Raw genomic sequence first — 18,687 nt, forward strand, 5'->3', positions numbered from 1 at the left:
AATTAATAATTATATAACATATATATAATATCACATCCATTCTCATATATAACTCAAAACATGTACAAGATCTAAAGAATGTCACTTTCTATGTAATTGAATCATTTAAGAATAAGAGAAATATATTTTGATTATCTGTTTATATTTATAGATAGAGCACAACCTAGCTTTGATACTAATTGTTGGAAAATCGGGTTTGGAAAACATAGCGGAAAATTAAGTTTAAGGAAAAAACAGAGTTTTAATTTTTCCAAAACTAGAACTTGGTTGTGATATCTAAAGTAATAAACACTTAATCAAAATTGTACATTTCCGATTCAGCTAGGATAAATGCTTTAACCAAGTAGTCTTCTCTGCTATCCTCAAACTCATGTCTGCGATTGTGGGCTCACTTCAAATCAGAAAATTTTCCACAATCAGTGGGGTAATTTCATAATTTCTCTAAACTTTTATGTCAAGTTGTAAATAAGAAAAATATCTCTAAAAATTTTCTGAAATAATTTTTCAGAAAATTTTCTCTCTTGCAACAATGGAATTCATAGTTCAATTAAAGAGTTAACAATATCCTCTCATTGGCATTGTGTGGATTGATAAATATAAAATGTGGTCATGGGTTAACAAACAATTTATCACAGTTATTTGTTGGCATAATAAAGAAGCTGGGAAAGGGATTTCTTTTGTCAACTAAAGAACAAAAGTGGTATGGCATTCCGAGACCTTCATTTGTTTAATCTGATTGTTTTAGCTAAACAAGGGTGGTGCCTTATCCATACCAACAACTTGCTTTACTACAAGGTCATTAAGGCTAAATATTTCCCAAATGGCTCTTTTAAGGAAGCAACTATTGGGAAAAAAAATTTTTATTTGGAGAAATGTTTGGAGTAGTAAAAAGGTGTCATTGAGAGGAACTGTAATAGCCCGTTTTTAGTGGTTTCAAAACCCCGTTTACCGATGATTAAGTAAGTTTTAATATTTAATATCTATTAGCCTATTATAGTGTTATATGAAATCTTGGTTTGTTAATTTGGTTGTTTGGATTATCTATTTTAGTGTAAGGATGAAATCATAAATGTGGTAAAAGTTTACCATTATGGATTTCTTTCATTAGTGGTAATATGATAATCGATTAAGGGCTAAATCAATAATTTAACCACTTTTATATAATGGTTAGACAAGTGTTGGCTTTGTTTATAATGATGTTAATCTTGATTAATAATTAGATTGGACATGTATATATATCGTATCATAATGGATGGAAAGAGGCAATTCATTTTCTTTCCTTCATCCTTTCCACAGCCATTTTTCTTCTTTGTTGAGCTAGGAAAGTCAGTTAAGTTTGTGCGGTAAGCTAAATCGAATCTGTTGTGCATGAATTTTATATTTTTGATATTGTTGTGTTTAAATCTAGCTAACTGTGGTGTTCATTTCTAAAACTGTTAAGGATTTCATGGGATTACCATTATTGGATGCTTGAAATTATAATGCTAAATGATTAGATTAGAAGTTAAGCTATGAAAAAGGATTACTTGATAAAATGAAAATTTATTAGTTCTGAATATTAGGTCTTAAGTAAAGAAATTTCGACGCCAGTTTGAGATTTCCATAAACTATGTTATAAAAAAGGCTCAATTGTATAACGTGCTAGGCTTAAGGGAATTTTGAGTGATAGAACTGAATTGACTTATATGTTTTACAAGCAAATGAATAACGTCGATTGATAAAAATTGAATTAAAATTATGTTATAGATCAAGACTTGAATCTGTCAAAAGAAGATTGTGGGAAAGGAAAAGTTGTTGAGTAGACTTTATTGTGATGTGTTACAATTCCACAAAATAAATTCATACAATATAAAAATTATCTAACTTTCTTTCTTTTTGATTCTTAAATTGTATAATTGAAATTTTGGTAAGTAAATTTGGTTGCTAAATATATATAAAGGAGAAATGCTAAATTATGTCTAAATTAATGTGAATGAAATTACAAAATGATAGCATCCCGATGAACGTAGTAAAGACTCATATAAATGGTTACATGTTATTTCCTGATGATTTCGAGATCCAGCATTTGTTGCGAACTCAAAGATACATGTGGCACAGATTTAGTCTAGGTTGGTAATCTGATATTATTTTAAAGGTTTAGCCTAGATTGCTAACCTTACATGTATATATAGCCCTAGCTAGGCTTTAATTGTGTCAATAAAGGTTTAGCTCAGATGAGTAACCTTACACCCTATTTTTGATTAGTTCGAATGAGCCTTTGATGCGAAGCAAACCTGTGTTTTGAGTTCTTTTACGATGTTCATCGAGTAATACAAAACATGTGAAATATAAAATTGGCAAGTTAAAAAATGAGGAGAAAGGAAAAGTATGAGAATGAATTTGACACAAATATTATTATATCATATTACATACTTAATATACTGTATGTGAAAGTATATGCACTTACCTTGTTGGCGAATAGTGTTGGCTGATAGGTAAACTGTGTTTGCGTATTAAATTATCATATAGTTATTATGTGATGTAAGTAGACTATCGAAATTGTATGAACTTACTAAGTATTTTAAATATTTACATCTAGATTGCTTTTACCTTATAGATTTTGAACATTCGAAACACATTGATTGGATCGGCAAAAAGTTCACACTATCCACCAGAAGTTGTGGTAAAGTCCTGATTTATTGAAGTTGATCTAAGTGGCATGTCTATAGTCATTTGGTTATTTTTAAAGAAACTTATTAAACATTGAAGGTGATTATTTTAAGTGCAGTGATGTATGATATTAAATATGAAGTTTTTTTCTGTTTTGTGTTTTAAGTTCCGCGGGACCTATCGTAGTGTAGAGTGTTTGTGGAACAGTCTACCATTTTGAGCATCCGCGGGAGATGTTTAGATGTCTACCTTACTTTTTGCAATAGTTGTATTCGTAGAGTAATCCTCAATTAGCCATTTGAATATCAATGTGTAGTTTATCGATCTGTTAGAGCGATCTGCCACCTATTAGCCTGCAGTATGATCCATCATGTATGTTGAAGTATGCTAAAGTTATCTGAGTTTTGTTTAGTAACGTCTTGTAACTTAGGTTTGGCGATCGAACCAGGCAAGGGGTGTTACAAGAACTAAATGAAGAATTGGGAACGGAAAATGCACACACATTAAAGAAGATGTATAGGTCCTCATGCAACAGAACTCATTGGTCCTATCTCCATGCCACAATATTTCTCGAGAGGTTAAAGTGTGTGCAACCATTGATGTGAACTTAATGCAATGGAGGGAGGATCTTATCAAATATGAATTTTCAAATGATGAACTAGAATCCATTCTTAAGATCCCATTGATGAGGCCAGAAATTGAATATAAACTGGTTGGAATGAGAACTCTAATGGAATCTACTCAGTTAGACGTAGATATTGATATCTACTTCGAGAGGAGAATAAATTGGGGCCACACAAATTTATTTGGAAAGCAATTTGGAGAGCCAATGTTGGCAACAATATTAAAGTTCTCTAGTGCAGAATTTGCAACAACATATTACCCTCCGATTGTGCTTTGAAGTCTCGTTTACAAGGTATAAACATTTCTTGCTTGAGATGTGGCTATGAAGTCGAGGACACATTGCACGCACTGAAAGAATGTCCTATTGCTAAGAGGGTAATGATGAAAAGTGATATCTCGAATAGGTATAATAAAGAGTTCTTAAATGGAGTTTAGTTAATCAAATTAGCAGCGAGGGAACTTAAAAAAAAAAAGAGTTTGATATATTTTTATTCCTTTTATGGTCATTGTAGATCTCTAAAAATGCTTTATTTTCATAAATGCTAAAGATATTGAGGCCAAAGTTAATGAGAATGCTAAAAATATGCATTGCAAGTTTATTGCTACAAATCTTAAAGGATCAGCAAGGGCATTTGCCATCATGCAATTGGAAAGGAATAAATGTTAGCTTAATTAAGGTCAATTTTGATGTTAGTTTCCTTAGCCATTACTACAAAGGAGGAGTGGGAATTGTTTTGCGAGATTTTGATAGATTCATTGTGGGTGCTACAACTATTAAGCTGGTAAATGTAGCTAACCCAGTTGTTGTTGAAGCTATTGTAGTGGTCAAAGCAATTGAAATGACACTGGATATGAGGGTCTCAATTTTATTTTGGAAAGTGATGTGCTTACTATTATAAAAGGCCTTGCAAGTAATGAAAAGGACTTTACTAAAATTGGTCCTATTCTTTTAACTGCCAAAGCTCTTCTACAAAATTGTTCTGTTGTACAAATCAGCCATACTCACAGAGAGGGAGCAAAGCAACCCATGATCTTGCTAAATTTAGTCTCAATGTTCCTACTTGTTTATTTTGGATTGAAGATTATCCTTAAGGGTGTTCAAACTTTGATTAAAACTGAATTAATCAACCAAACCGATCTAATTCAATAAATCGGCCAGTTAGCCAAATCTAATTCAGACGGAGGTTGGTTAAAAGTTTTTTAGAATTTCGATTAACGGTTAATTTGGTTCAAAATCGGTTAATTAATCAAACTTAATAAATAATATTATATATTAAATGCATTAAGCTATTACTAGTTCGGTTAATCTGGTCAAATGAACATTGTTACTTTATTTTTTTGATATGTTTTTATACTTATTTTAACAAAAAATATATATAATTTGGTTAATTTGGTTAACCGACCGAATTAACCGAAATATTTCAATTCGATTAATGATTAAAGTATAAAAGGTTCGATTAATTCGGTTAATACTAGTTCAGTTTGATTAACCGATCTAAGTGCTAGACTCTTTATTTGAGTCGATCTAAGTGGCATGTATATAGTTGTTTGGTTATTTGTAAAAAAACTTATTAAACCTTAATAAAGGTGATTGTTTTGAGTTCTGTGATGTATGATATTAAATATGAAGCTTTATTCTGCTATGTTTCGTGGGACCTATTGTAATGTGGAGTGTCCGTGAAACAGTTCGCCATTTTTAAGTATCTATAGGAGATGTTCCAAATTAGATGTCCGCCTTACTTTTTACAATAGTTGTATCCACAAAATAATCTTCAATTAGCCATCTGAATATCAATGTGTAGTTGATGGATCCATTGGAGCAACCCGCCACCTATTAGCCTCTAGCATGATCCACCATGTATGTTAAAGTATGTGAAAGTTATTTAAGTTTCATTTGGTAACCTCCTATAGCTTAGGTTTGGCGCTTTGATCAGGTAAGGGTGTTACAGGAACTAAATGAAGAATTGGGAATAGAAAATCCACACACATCAAAAAAGATGTATGGGTCCCCATGCAACAGAACTCATTGGTCCTATCTCTACGCCACAACATTTCCCGATAGGCCAAAATATGTACCTTCATTGATGTGAACGAATGCAATGGAAAGAGGATCTCATCAAGGATGAATTTTCAAACGAAGAACTGGAATCCATTCTTAAGATTCCATTGATGAGGCTAGAAATTGAAGATAAATTAGTTGGAATGAAAACTCTAATGGAATCTACCCGATTAGAAGTGGATACTGATATCTACTTTGAGAGGAGAATAACTTGGGGCCACACAAATTTATTTGGAAATCAATTTGGAGAGCCAATGTTGGCAACAATATTAAAGTTTTCTCATGCAAAATTTGCAACAACATATTACGTTCCAATTGTGCTTTGAAGTCTCATTTACAAGGTATAAACATTTCTTGCTTGAGATGTGGCTATGAGGTCAAGGACACATTGCACGCACTAAGAGAATGTCCTATTGCTAAGAGGATAATGATGAAAAGTGATATCCCGAATAGGATGCGTAATGGAGAGTTCTCAAGTAGAGTTGAGTGGGTCGAATTGGTAGTGAGGGAACTTAAAAAAGAAGAGTTCAATATAGTTTTATTCCTTTTGTGGTCATTATGGATCTCTAAAAATGCTTTATTTTCATAAATGCTAAAGATTTTGAAGCCAAGATTATTGAGAATGCTAAAAACCTGCATTGCAAGTTTATTACTGCAAATCTTAAAGGATAAGCAAGGGCGTCCGCCACTATGCAATTGGAAAGGGACAAATGTTAGCTTAATTAAGGTAAATTCTAATGCTAGTTTCCTTAGCTATTGTTGCAAAAGAGGAGATGGAATTAACCAAAATAAATAAATTAAATTTCGGTTAATTTGGTTAATCAACTGAATTAATCGAAATATTTTGGCTTGATTAATTTTTGTTTGAAAAAAATTCAGTTCGGTTAATGGTTAAAGGATTACTAGTTCCATTCGATTAACCTATCGATTAACCGTTTGAACACTCCTACTTATCCCTATTGTATTCACCAAGCTATTATGACTGATCTTTGTTAATATTTAATTGAAATCAATTTTATCCTTAAAAAACTTAAGGTTGAATAAAATTGGTAAAAAAATGCAATTTAAGTTTATTTGATAGGTAAAATAACAAAGATAATATTTTTTTATTTTTATTTTTTAACATTAACTCATTATAGATTTTATAATATATGTTATTTTTATAAAATACCTAGAACTATTCATACTTATTTCTCAATTTTTAAATGGTTCTTACATCGATAATAATGTCAATACCAATCGAACTAAAACTCGTTCGATTTTTTTAATTTTTATACTTTAGACAAATTGTTAAGCAAAGATATAAATCAAATACCTAGATTTCTAAGATTATATTTTTAATCAGTCAAATAGAAACTTTAAAATAAAAATACAGAAAAATCCACCTAAAGTTAAAAAAGAGAGATAAGAAAGAAGTTATATGGAAACCAAATCCAAGGAACAAAATCTTCCGCTCCATGTTTTACTAATTAGCAAAGAAAATTTTGTGTACTACAAATAACTACTTGATTCCCTCTTTCCTATCTCTTGTTTTAATTGTGGACTCTCTTTTAATTTATTTTATATATTATCTTTTATATACATATATATATATATATATATATGTGTGTGTGTGTTTTCATGCTGATCTATTTTCGTTGTTCTCTCCTTGTTGAAATCCAAAGGCTCTCTTTATCGTTCCTTCAATGGCAGTTGAAGCTCGGCATCTGAATATTTTCTCTTCTCAGTTCATCACCAATAGTCACAGGTGCTTGATAACATCTATATCCCTTTCCTTTCTTTCTTTTTCAAAAATGGGTTTAATTTATTCTCAAGTTTCTTTCCTTGTTTAACATGATCTCTTTCTTTTTTTGGTTGTTGTAGCAGGGTTTTTATTAAATCAAATCAAGGGATTGGGGAAATATACAATACCCAGATGGATTCTTGTGTTCCTTTAATTGATTCAAATTCAATGCATGAAGGTTCACAACTTTTACCATTATATCAACCCCTCCTTTGTCATCCAAATATTTCAGCCAACAAAGCTGATAGCGGTCTTACAACTTACAACATGAGTATCCCAGTTTCAGCTCCAGGAAAAAGGTCTAGAGATTCATTCACCAATGGCTTTGATTCGTATTCGCTCCCTCAAAACAACAACCTTTCTGGTGCTTCCTCAGACGTTGATGATGATGTCTTCTCCCAGATCCAACAACAACATGATATTGACCGTTTTATTTCTGATCATGTAAGTTCCTTTAATATTATTATTTTTAAAAACCAACTTTTGTTAGTACAGTTGTTTCCTTATGGTCAATTAAAATTGCTATGTTTTACATATTAATTACAGACAGAAAAAATGAGGTTGGAAGTTGAAGAGAGACGAAAGAGGCAGTCAAGAATGTTGATTACAGCGATCCAAGAAAGTGTGATGAAGAAACTCAAGGAAAAAGATGAAGAAATCCAGAGAATAGGGAAACTCAATTGGGTTCTTCAAGAACGGGTTAAAAGCCTATACGTAGAGAATCAACTGTGGAGAGACTTGGCACAAACAAACGAAGCGACGGCCAATTCCCTACGCAACAATCTAGAACAAGTCCTGGCACATGCGGGAGACAGCGGGAGAGGAGGTGCCGCTTTGGCAGATGATGCAGAGTCCAGCTGTGGCAGCAGCGACCAAGGGTGGCGTGAGGTGGTGCCACCACAAGCACAGGGGAGTTGTGGGGCGCAGGATAATAATAAGGCGGTGGTTGTTGGGAACAATAATAGGAAGTGCAGAAAGTGTGGGGAGAAAGAGTCAAGTGTCCTGTTGCTGCCATGCAGACATCTATGTCTTTGTACAATGTGTGGGTCCACCATGGTAGGCACTTGCCCTGTTTGTCTTTCTCTTACCAACGCCAGTGTTCATGTTAACATGTTATGAACACTTGCTTTTCTTTTTACTTTTTCTTACAGTTGTTTAGTGAAACAAAATCAAGAAAAAGGAAATGCAAATATATTTCTACAAATGGATCAAGAGTTTTATTTTGATGAATTTTGTATAACAAAAATGGTCAAAGTTAGAGGTTTATTGTTCATTTACTGGGTCAAATTATGTTATCTAAAAAGAAATAAGGAATGGGTAAGTTAGATATGTTATAAATTTAGAGGGGAGGTGGTCATTCATCGATCCATTCCTTTTTACTTTTTTGGTGTATGGAAATTAAAGGGTGGTCGCCACCCACGAGAGCCATTGGCCCTTTGTTCTTTGCCCCCACGGAAAAGGCAATGAGTGGGGTTAGTCCCCTCCCATCACTTTACTCCAAACATCTTTGAATCATCTAATTTAGTAACTTTTTCTTTTTCTAATCCCCTTTAACTACTGAGTTGAAAACTTTTTCAATGTTGGTGAACTTAAATGATACAAGGTTTCAAATTCCCTTTCTTCTACCTCAATATTGTAATAATAATAATAATAAAACCTTAATTAATGAAGATCCAAAGCCCTCTTAGGAGAGAAAAATGATAAAAAAAAATTTAACCATGATTTTGGTTTATACTTCACTTCTCAAATTGAAATTGAAATGGAATGATTCTTTTTCTTTTTCACCTACTGGGGTTTTGTCCAGATTTTCTTTTATATTATAAGGAGTTAAAAAGGCAGAGACATATCTGAAGTAAATATTTTCATTCACTTGTCAATGGTCTATTTTTATGATATAATTCCTCACAAGATTTCACAAAATAAACCTTTTTTTTTTAGGATGCTCTTCTTCATTTCCCTTTGTGTAAAAGAATTTTGAAAGACAAGCAATGTAATTATGGGACTCCCCAACAGCCAAGGAATTAGAGCTAGCTATCATTTTCTCGGCAATCAAGTATTAGTTGCCTTTCCTTCTATGATTACATTATTGGTACTAGGGAGAAAGAAAGAAAGAAAAAGAAAAATCTAGTCAGCTCAGCTATTCCTTTGAATGAGTGGTATTTAATACTATCCACTACCTTACTTAAAGGTTGCCTTAGCTTTCCTTGCTACTTCTAGTTATAAGAAATAAAACTCTATCCAACTATCTAAGAGAGGGGGGCTGTCCTATATCTATTCCAGGTTTGGTTCCTTGGCTATATTGTTTTGATTCAGAAATAATTATAATTGTATTTATATATTATTGTTGATACTATTTTGATTAACAAATTTTATTTATGTAGGATTTAACTATTATTATTTGAGTCAAAATTAAAATTTTAAAATCTAAAAATAGAGGCATTAATTTGGACTAAATGCATAACTTACATATAATACAAGGAGTAATAGTAAAATTTGACCAAACTTTAAAAATAAATTAATTTTAGTTGTAGGTTTAAATATGCCAAAAAATCTTTATACTCTATTAAAATTTAAAATTTATTCTATAGACTTTAGTTTTGAAACATTGAATCCCTTTGCTTTTATTATTTAAAATCACCTCACCTTTTCAAACCACCAAACTAAGCAGCTTTCTACATCAATATGATATAAATCGCACTTAATCATGCAACTCTCTGCACCTGTACAATATAAACCACCTTAACTAACGGACTCTGCATATGATGTAAACTTCCTTTATCGTACTAATTAAAATCTTATATAACTTTAGAGTCATAAGAAAATTATAGAGATAAATTGTATTTACTATATGTAGAATTATAAATTTAACTATAAATATAATAATTTTTATACTGATATAAATATGCATATGCACACATAGAATCTTAAAAGAAGGATCATGGGAGGATAAAAATACTAAAATTTTAAAGTATGAAGGCCTTATTTGTTTTTAAGTGAGAGGAGGTAATTAGTAATAATTAAAAATAGAAAATAAATTAGAGGATGAGATAAATAGGAACTTTTTTGTGCATTAAAGTAAGAGAACGTGGCCAGTGGGCTGGCGGAGCTGACACATCAGTTTAGGAAAGAGAGACAATGATAATTTCTTGAAGTAGGCCCACCCTCCATGTGTAACCTTAAAATAATTATTACATCTTTTACTAACTTATGTCTTTCTGCCACCATAAATCTAATTAATATTTTTTCCACATAAACATAATAACTATCTCACTTTGTTATATAATTTATAATAAATTAAGATATTTATGGGATTTTTTTAATTCCTTGGATTTCGGATAAAACCTTTAAATGCTTGATAAATGAGCAAAGTCTTTCCTTTTTACTTTCTTAATTTTTCCATTTTAACTCTTCATTTTTTATTTTTTAAATTTATATTTTTTATCAAAATAGATAAACAAATACTGATATGATATATAAGTGAATGACATAACAATATTTAATTATTTATTTCTTGAATTCTCCGGTAATTGATATTTCATATCATACGTGTAGAGGAAAGAGAAAGGTGGATGATGTTTTTATATTTACATGCAATAGAATGGTTGATATATATATAAAGAAAGAAGGGTTAGGGAAGTGTGGAAGAGAGGTGAATAGAAAACCCCTAGAAACAAGGCCAGGAAAGGTGAAGAAGGATAGTGGGGGCGTGAGCATGACCCAACATAAGCATCATGCATTCAAACTTTCCCTTGTTGCAGATTATGACAATAATAATAGTTTTTTTTTCTTTTCCTGTGTTGGGTTTCGCATAGAGTTGTGATGCCTAATCTTGGAGGGTGCAAAGCCGACAAAATTTACATCAAGAAAAAGCAGAAAAAGAAAACGAGGACCTGCTAATTTAGGCACATTTGTGCGAGTTCAAGTGTCTGAATCATGGAGGGATCCACGTGAAACGACTTTGTTTTTGAATTCACAAATCCCCCCCCCCTTTGGGGTTTAGTGGCTAATTTTCAGTTTCCCTTGATTTTCATTATCTTTGTTTTATAGTTACGATTTTATCCCTGTACTTTATTACTTTAGACTTCAGTTTTATCATTTTTCATGAAATAAATCGTGGTATTAGGTATGATGACATAACTTAAAATAAAATAAAAACATTTAAATGAAATATATAAATAATATAAAATTTAGAAAATTATTACACAAATGATAAAGAAAACTATACACTTAAGGGTAAACAAAGCTTTCAGCAAAAATATTAAAATTTTAATTATTCCTTGAAAATTTGCACCATTGAACCAATGTAGCTTATGTTTTTACTATTTATGTTTTCAAAAAAATATTTATGTTTATGTTTTTACTATTTTTATACAATATCAAAGAAATATGTATTACCATGTTGAAAAGATTGGATATCTATAGTTTTGATTTTATCATCATCTCTTCCATCCTCATAATTAGATATTTTAGAATTAATGTATGTTTTTTTACTTGTTGGTGATATTAATCTATTATCTTGGTTATCGAATCGTTACTTGAAGTTCATTAATTTAACTTTTAAAACAAACTTAATAGCTCAATAATTTAAATAAAAACTTTTGAATAATTTAATCATTTAAATAAGAATTTTCGAATAATTTAATAATCATTTTATAATTTTTTAAATTAAATCACTAAAACATAAACTTATTAATAATTTAAGACATAATTTAACCATAAAATACGTTCAACATCAATGTCATAAAATCACACATGTTAATGTGATGTGCGCCTTTTCATTTCTCCCAAAAAAAACTTTCTTTTTATCCTTCAATCATAACACAAGATTAGAAAAAGTTGATAGACTCAAAGCCCCATACACCATGCATCATGTCTCTTTGATGACAAGAAAAGATGCAGTCAACAGAAAAGGAATTTTGGCATTTTGTTTTGCTTGCTTTGCTTCATAGCTTAATTAGTAAATTTATCCTTATAAGCAATTAACAAAATTGAACAATCAAGCATATAAATAGGTAAAAGAAGTAGATTTCATTCATTGTTTTCGTGAAAGGGCCCATTGATTCAATCAATGTGAATGGAAGGTTTGGAGTGTAGGAGATGCTTAGGGAACTTTTTCATAAAGGAGAATAAGACTCATTCATTAGACAACATGGCCATATCAAGAAGAAAGTAACATAACAGGCTATCAAGACAAACCTACTAGTCCATCCCACATGATTTGCCAACCCTTTGATATCCTACAGGTACTGAAAATGACACATTGGCCCCCACCTTTGGTATTGGTATTTTGTCAGTGTTAAAGGACCCATTAGCTGACACAAAATACAGGATCTCTTAATCTTTCCAAGACAATGAAAAATGTAAAGAGGGATGGGTCCCAGTTGTGTAAAGAGAGAAAGGTGTGTCATAAAGCATTCCACTTTGTACATTTATCCTTATTCCATGCAGTTGGGTGGGGTATTGAAGGGGATGGAGTGCACAAAACTGAACATGAAATATGGATCCAATTAAGAGGTGTGGGACCCTAGTTGTGAATCTTAACCTTTCTTCTACTTTTTTTTACTTGGTTTTTTTTTTCAAATGTGAAATAAAATGGGGGCATACTGCTGGTCCATCACCTTAAAATTGATGTTTGCTTTTCTCTGTTCCCCTTGCAACACAATTTCCCTTTATGACATGGTGTCCCACTCCAAAAGACCAAGTTGCAAGAGATAGAGAAAAAGGGAAAGAAGGAGCACTACCAATCTAGAATTATGACCCTTCCACATATCACAATGCACGTGCCTTGATTTGGGAATTTTTAAAGCATGGGTTTACTTTTAAGGCATGTAGATTTTGGTAATTGTGATTTGTATAGATTGGGGGTGGTAGTGGAGTGGAAGTAAAGCTAAGGGATCATTATTTGATGGTTGAATCCACCAAAACCCAATAAGGATGAGGAACCCATAAAAAGTAACCTTTTTTTAATGGTGTTTATAAAAAAGATGGGTGAACACATCATATATCCCACTAAAACTATAGTAATTCCCTGCCTACATAACCGTTTCGGTCCTATTCAATTCCATTAACGGGGGGTTTTGACTTATGAGGCAGCTTAGTGCAAATTAACCCAACACCCATCTTGGCTAGAATCATGATGTCTTCCTTTTTCTAGTTTTTAATACCTTAAGTCCTAGTGAGCAACATAAATGGTTTTTTCATTTAGAGATTATGATTCCCTTCATCTTCTCCAACTCAGAATACATAACTTATTGAAATTTTGAAACTTGGGATATAGGTGAAGTATCAAGACTACAAGGCTGAAATTTCACCTTTCTCTTCCATTTTATAAAACCATTTTTGGGACATTTTGAAATGAATGAGTGAATTGGAAGAAATAAAAGTAAAGTATTATGGAATCACTTTTACTTAGGGGCGGATTATATTTCGATTTCTCTATTGAAAAAAAGAAACAAATTAATCTTTATATATTTCGAAACATGTAAATTATCTCCTCTGTTAAAATTTATAAGTTAAATGATGATGTAGAAAATTAATTTAAATGATTATTTGCTAATTTGATCCTTGAACTATAGCTAAAAGAGTACACTCTTTTCAGCAACTTGCAAAATATATATATATGTAACACCTTGAATTTGGGCCTAGAAGTTTTGGGCCTTGAGCATGGGAGTGGTTGAAGGCAGCTTATAATATTTTGTTGTGCATGCAAATTTCGTTAATGAAGGCTTGTTTTAGTGGTTAAGTGTGTTAAGAAGTGTTGGAGAAGTCTTGGGTTTAAACCTGGACTCTAGCAAAAAATTTGGTTTAAGGTGAATCAAACCCTGGGTGTAGTAGGTAGGCCTTAAGAATATTGTTGGAGAAATTGTGACATAAAAAAACCTTATGGCTTAGTGGCAAGTGGCGTGTGGAGCATTTGAGGGGAGGCATGGGTTCGAATCCCATGGCAAGCAAAGAGCATTTATTTTGCTAACAGGGGTAGGCAAGAGTTGGTGTTGAATTTAAACTCGATGTTGGAGGATCCCACATCGGGAAGCTAACATAAGAGTGGATGGGAAGTCGACTTTAAATAGAGAGAACCATGAGGAGAGTAAAGGTACCTTTCTTGGCTGATCCCTTTCGCTTTATGGCGTGCTCGTTTGGGTTGGGCGTCGGCTAAGAGTGCTCGGAGCGTGAATTAACTCCAGTCTCCAATCAGGTGTGTATTTATCACTACTCTTGTTGTTGGATGGCTACTTCAGGCCGCGATGGGTCAAAAGGGGCCATGTGGGCCCAATGGGCCTACGGGCCCAATTGGATAAGTTGTTTGATTGTGTAATAAATATTGGACTAGGCTAGGTGAATCGCATATATGTGGCTAGGTTTGGGCTAAAAGGGCCACACGAGCGTGTGGGCCCATTTAGGCCGAGAATAGGCTTTAGGCCCATTCGTATTGTTATCCATGTTTAGAATACTTTAGTTTACCAATTACTGAAATGCCCTCGACTTGTAAAATTACCAAAGTACTCTCGATTTACAGAATTACCGTTTTACCCTCAGTTTACAGAATTACCATTTTACCCTCAGTTTACAGAATTACTATTTTACCCTCGATTTACAGAATTACCGTGTTTTACCCTCAATTTGTAAAATTATTGTTTTACCCTCGATTTACAGAATTACCGTTTTACCCTCAGTTTACAGAATTACCATTTTACCCTCGATTTACAGAATTTTCGTTTTACTTTCAGTTTACAGAATTACTGTTTTACCCTCGATTTACAGAATTATTGTTTTACCCTCGATTTGTAAAATTATCGTTTTACCCTCGATTTATAGAATTTTTGGTTTACCCTCGGTTTACAAAATTATCATTTTACCCTCGATTTATAGAATTACTATTTTACCCTCAATTGTGAAATTACTAAAATACCCCTGTAGGGTAGAATTACCGAAATACCCTTATAGGGTAGAATTACTAAAATACCCTTATAGGGTAGAATTACCGAAATACCCCCGTAGGGTAGAATTATCGAAATACCCTTGTAGGGTAGAAATACCGAAATACCCCTGTAGGGTAGAATTACCGAGATACCTTTGTGGGGTAAAATTACCATTTTGCCCCTAGGGTGTTAAATGACTGCTTTTGCCCTTGTGGGCAAGTGGTGACTTAATTTGTGTGGTTGTGGATTTGATTGTGAATATATGTTGGTGATATGAATGACTTGACTGTGATTGTTTGATTCAAATATGGGCATGACATTCGCATACATGACATGTTGCATGGGTTGGGATTTTGTACGGAGGAAGCGTTACGGTGGCTATGCCACAAATATTCTGATCGGTGGCTCGCCACAATATCATGTTGGTGACTCTGTCACAATATCTATTGATCGATCGATGGCTAAGTGCCGATCACGCTACGGAAGGCTGTGTGCCGTTGTTGTCGGCTTCGTGCCGATTATAGACCCGTTATTAATGGCTCTGTGCCAACCTAAATATGGCTTTGTGCCATCTTGACTATGGCTTCGTGCCAAACGTATTTACACAGCTATGTGCCTAACATATTTGTTGACGACTACGTGTCGATCATATTTGAAGGTCGTGCGCCAGCTATATTACCGTCACTGATGGCTATGTGCCGAAGTTATTACAGTTATCTATGGCTTTGTGCCACGATTTCGTTAGGTGGGTTTGCCACATTATTCGATTCGGTGGCTCGCCACATTATTCGATTCGGTGGCTCGCCACAATATTCGCATCTTGTGACTCATCACGATATTCGCTCGCGACCATGCCGCAAATTACGTGGTATGTAGCTAATGGGTGGGTCGAGTTGTCTCCCACATGGTGTAAGGTTGGTACGGGGTGTATACTGGTGGATTGGGTTGGGATTGCATTCACATTCGATTACGATTCGTCACCTAATTCGATTCGATTCTAATTTCATTACTAATATTGATTACGATTCGATTACGATTTCATTCGATTCGATTCGATTCTCATTTTGGTTCCAATTCGATAATGTTTCTTATTCGTAATGGGCTAAGGTCCATCTGCATCTGTCGTTATAATGGGCTAAGGCCCAATTGATCTGAATCGTAAGTAGGGCTAGGGCCAACTTTTAATTCTTTTATATGACTGACTGTTCCTTTTATATAGTAAGGGATTTCACACTGAGTTTTCGTAAATTCACTCCGTTTATTAACCTTTCAGGTAATTTCCAACCTTAGACGGATCGGGGCTGCGAGGGGCTCAGAGGAAGCCACACACACTATTTATGTTACAGTTTTGATTATTACCTTTAAATTATTTTATGTGGGTTGTAGTAAAGCCGTTGTAATTTTCGGATTTCAAATTTGGAATTTTATTTATTGTTCTTATAATTGCTAGTATTAGAACACGATTTTCCAAAGCAACTCATCGTTATTCAAAACATCACGTAACGCAATTGTTTTTAAAGTAAGTTTCGCAACTACCAAGATTTTTACGAAGTTGTTAAGAATGTTATTCAAATTGAGGTTTTCTAACAAGGTTTAAAAAGGGTATAAGTTTTAATTATTAAGAAGGGTTTTAATGGAAACATGGTTTTCGAAAAACACTTCAATGTGACACGCCAAGTTCGAGCCAAACTTCCAGACCGGGTTTGGGGTGTTACAATATATATATATAAAAAGTTGAGATAAAACACACACAAAAAAAAATTAGGGTTAACTAAACCAATTGTCCCTAAACTTTGCTTGAAATTACATTTGTATCACCTAACTTTCAAAAGTTACATAATAGTCATTAATATTATCGAATTGTTACATTTTGGTCACTTTTCTATTAACTGCCATTAAGAGAATGACGTGACATGATAATTTAAATGGTTAATTATTAATTTAACCCTAAACTATAGGTAAAATTTGACTTTGATACTTTTAAAATTTTATAACCATAATTCTAAAAAATAAAAATCTTATAAATGATAGTATAAATACTTTTAAAAAGTACTAAAATTATATTTTTAAAAAATTAAATATATTTTTATATTTTTTCTTAAGAAATCAAGGTCAGATTTCCATTAAAACAAAATCAAACCCAAATTTATTAAAATCAAAACTTACATTCAAATTCAAATAAGCTCCTTTTTAGTGAATCATGGTGTTTTTATTTTTATTTTTATTTTATGAAAAATTTAGCTCTCTTTCAGTAATGGGAAAACATTTCCATTTTCAATAAAATTCTCGAGTTTATGAGAATTATCTAATGCAATGAGACAATAACCTTACCTGTTGAAGATGCTCTCCAATGCAATTCTAAAAACACCTATTTCAATAAAATCATGATTTTATTATTGCTGAAATAAAATCAAACCAAAGAAATAACACATTTACAATTAATAAAATCTTTTGATTTTGTATCTCTCTTTAGTGATGAAGAAGAAGATGAAGAAAAAGAGCTCTTTTTGCTGTTTCTCCACCTCCAGAAACGTGTTGATGGCTTTGGGATTTTATTTTAAATTAAAATTCCATTTTTTATCTTTCATTTCTTCCTATAAATTTAAAACATTATTTTCTAAAATTTTAAAACTCATGGAGTCCTTGTTCAGAACCCAAAATTTTATATTAAAAATTCAAGACCCAAAAATTGTTAAATCAAGTAACTTAAAGATTAATGCTCCTTAGGGTATTAGACAATAAGATCTTCAAATAAAAAAGTTTATAATAACTAAGGGAATGTGAAAATGAGTAATCAAAATTTTATAACGGTAATCACACACCATTAGGAGATACAAAAGCATAAGAGATGCGAAAATAAGTATTCACTAAAGTAGAAGGAAGTAAACATTAAATTAATTTTTTATGTATCTTTTAGTTGGAAACATGGGTAATGAATGTGAAACTGAACGTTAATAAAACCATGAAAAATTTGAAAGTGAGTAATCAAAACTTTTAGTTATTATTATTTTTTTGCTTCAATGAAGTTTTTATTTATTTACTTTTAGCTTTAATCAAGCATGAGAAATCTTTTTTCTTTGATATTTCTAGGTTTCAGTAAAATAGGGAAAAAATCTTATAAAAAATAATAGTTTTAGGTTTCAAAATTCTTAAGATTTTTTACATATATAGAAATTTTTATTTATAATTTTATTTTTAAAATTTATATTTATATTTAAAAATTTTAAAATTTAAAATTATTGTTACTATAATTTAAAAATTGAATTAATAATTAATAACCTACATATAGAATTTATGGAAGAAACTAAATTACTGAATCGGGAAAAAGAAGTTGACCATGGAATCTTTCTTCTTTATTGTGTTGGACGTAGATTTGCGGGATCCAAGCAAAGCTTCTTTAGGAAATTATATTTAAGAAATTGTATTATTAGGATTAGGATTAGGATTAGGATTAGGATTAGGATACGATGGGTATCCAACCTTATTTTAACTTAATGAAATCCACTCAACTCAAATTTGATTGGTTTGTTAGCACTCTTACTACTCAGGATCAGGTTTCTTCTTAATATTTTTGACATCTTAGATAAATTAATAAAATAGAGTTTTTAAGTTCTTTAAAAGTTAGTAAAAAAAAAATTTAGGTACTTAAAAGT

The 18,687-nt window shown here is 32.1% G+C and overlaps 1 protein-coding gene and 2 long non-coding RNA genes across 6 annotated transcripts; all 3 read left to right on the forward strand.

Annotated features, from left to right (window-relative positions):
• The first annotated feature begins 6,788 nt into the window (after positions 1-6,788).
• LOC108450600 (BOI-related E3 ubiquitin-protein ligase 1-like) lies at positions 6,789-8,319 on the forward strand. 4 transcript variants are annotated; one of them, XM_017748293.2, is made up of 4 exons: positions 6,791-7,079; positions 7,196-7,293; positions 7,396-7,559; positions 7,662-8,319. In XM_017748293.2, the coding sequence occupies exons 1-4, from the start codon at positions 7,018-7,020 to the stop codon at positions 8,232-8,234; spliced, it is 897 nt and encodes a 298-aa protein (XP_017603782.1). In that variant the 5' UTR covers positions 6,791-7,017; the 3' UTR covers positions 8,235-8,319. The 4 variants fall into 4 exon arrangements, with proteins under 4 accessions (XP_017603780.1, XP_017603782.1, XP_017603781.1 ...); XM_053030206.1 differs by having other exon boundaries at positions 6,792-7,079; positions 7,199-7,293; XM_017748291.2 differs by having other exon boundaries at positions 6,789-7,079; positions 7,196-7,559.
• Positions 8,320-9,074: 755 nt separating this feature from the next.
• LOC128294195 (uncharacterized) lies at positions 9,075-11,226 on the forward strand. Its single transcript, XR_008284497.1, has 2 exons — positions 9,075-9,395; positions 10,928-11,226. It is a non-coding gene; the product is annotated as an uncharacterized LOC128294195 (long non-coding RNA).
• Positions 11,227-14,200: 2,974 nt separating this feature from the next.
• On the forward strand, positions 14,201-16,477 carry LOC128294022 (uncharacterized). Its single transcript, XR_008284195.1, has 2 exons — positions 14,201-14,310; positions 16,308-16,477. It is a non-coding gene; the product is annotated as an uncharacterized LOC128294022 (long non-coding RNA).
• The last annotated feature ends 2,210 nt before the right edge of the window (positions 16,478-18,687 follow it).

The sequence above is a fragment of the Gossypium arboreum genome, chromosome 6 (genome assembly GCF_025698485.1).
Source record: "Gossypium arboreum isolate Shixiya-1 chromosome 6, ASM2569848v2, whole genome shotgun sequence".
Classification (NCBI taxonomy): Eukaryota; Viridiplantae; Streptophyta; class Magnoliopsida; order Malvales; family Malvaceae; genus Gossypium; species Gossypium arboreum.

Bases quoted from the DNA above. Each gene is read 5' to 3' on its own strand.
- LOC108450600 (XM_017748291.2), top strand. From the start codon at position 7,018: ATGGCAGTTGAAGCTCGGCATCTGAATATTTTCTCTTCTCAGTTCATC. The intron at 7,080-7,195 runs GTGCTTGATAAC...TGGTTGTTGTAG, and splicing joins TTCATCACCAATAGTCACAG to CAGGGTTTTTATTAAATCAA. The intron at 7,560-7,661 runs GTAAGTTCCTTT...TATTAATTACAG, and splicing joins ACCGTTTTATTTCTGATCAT to ACAGAAAAAATGAGGTTGGA.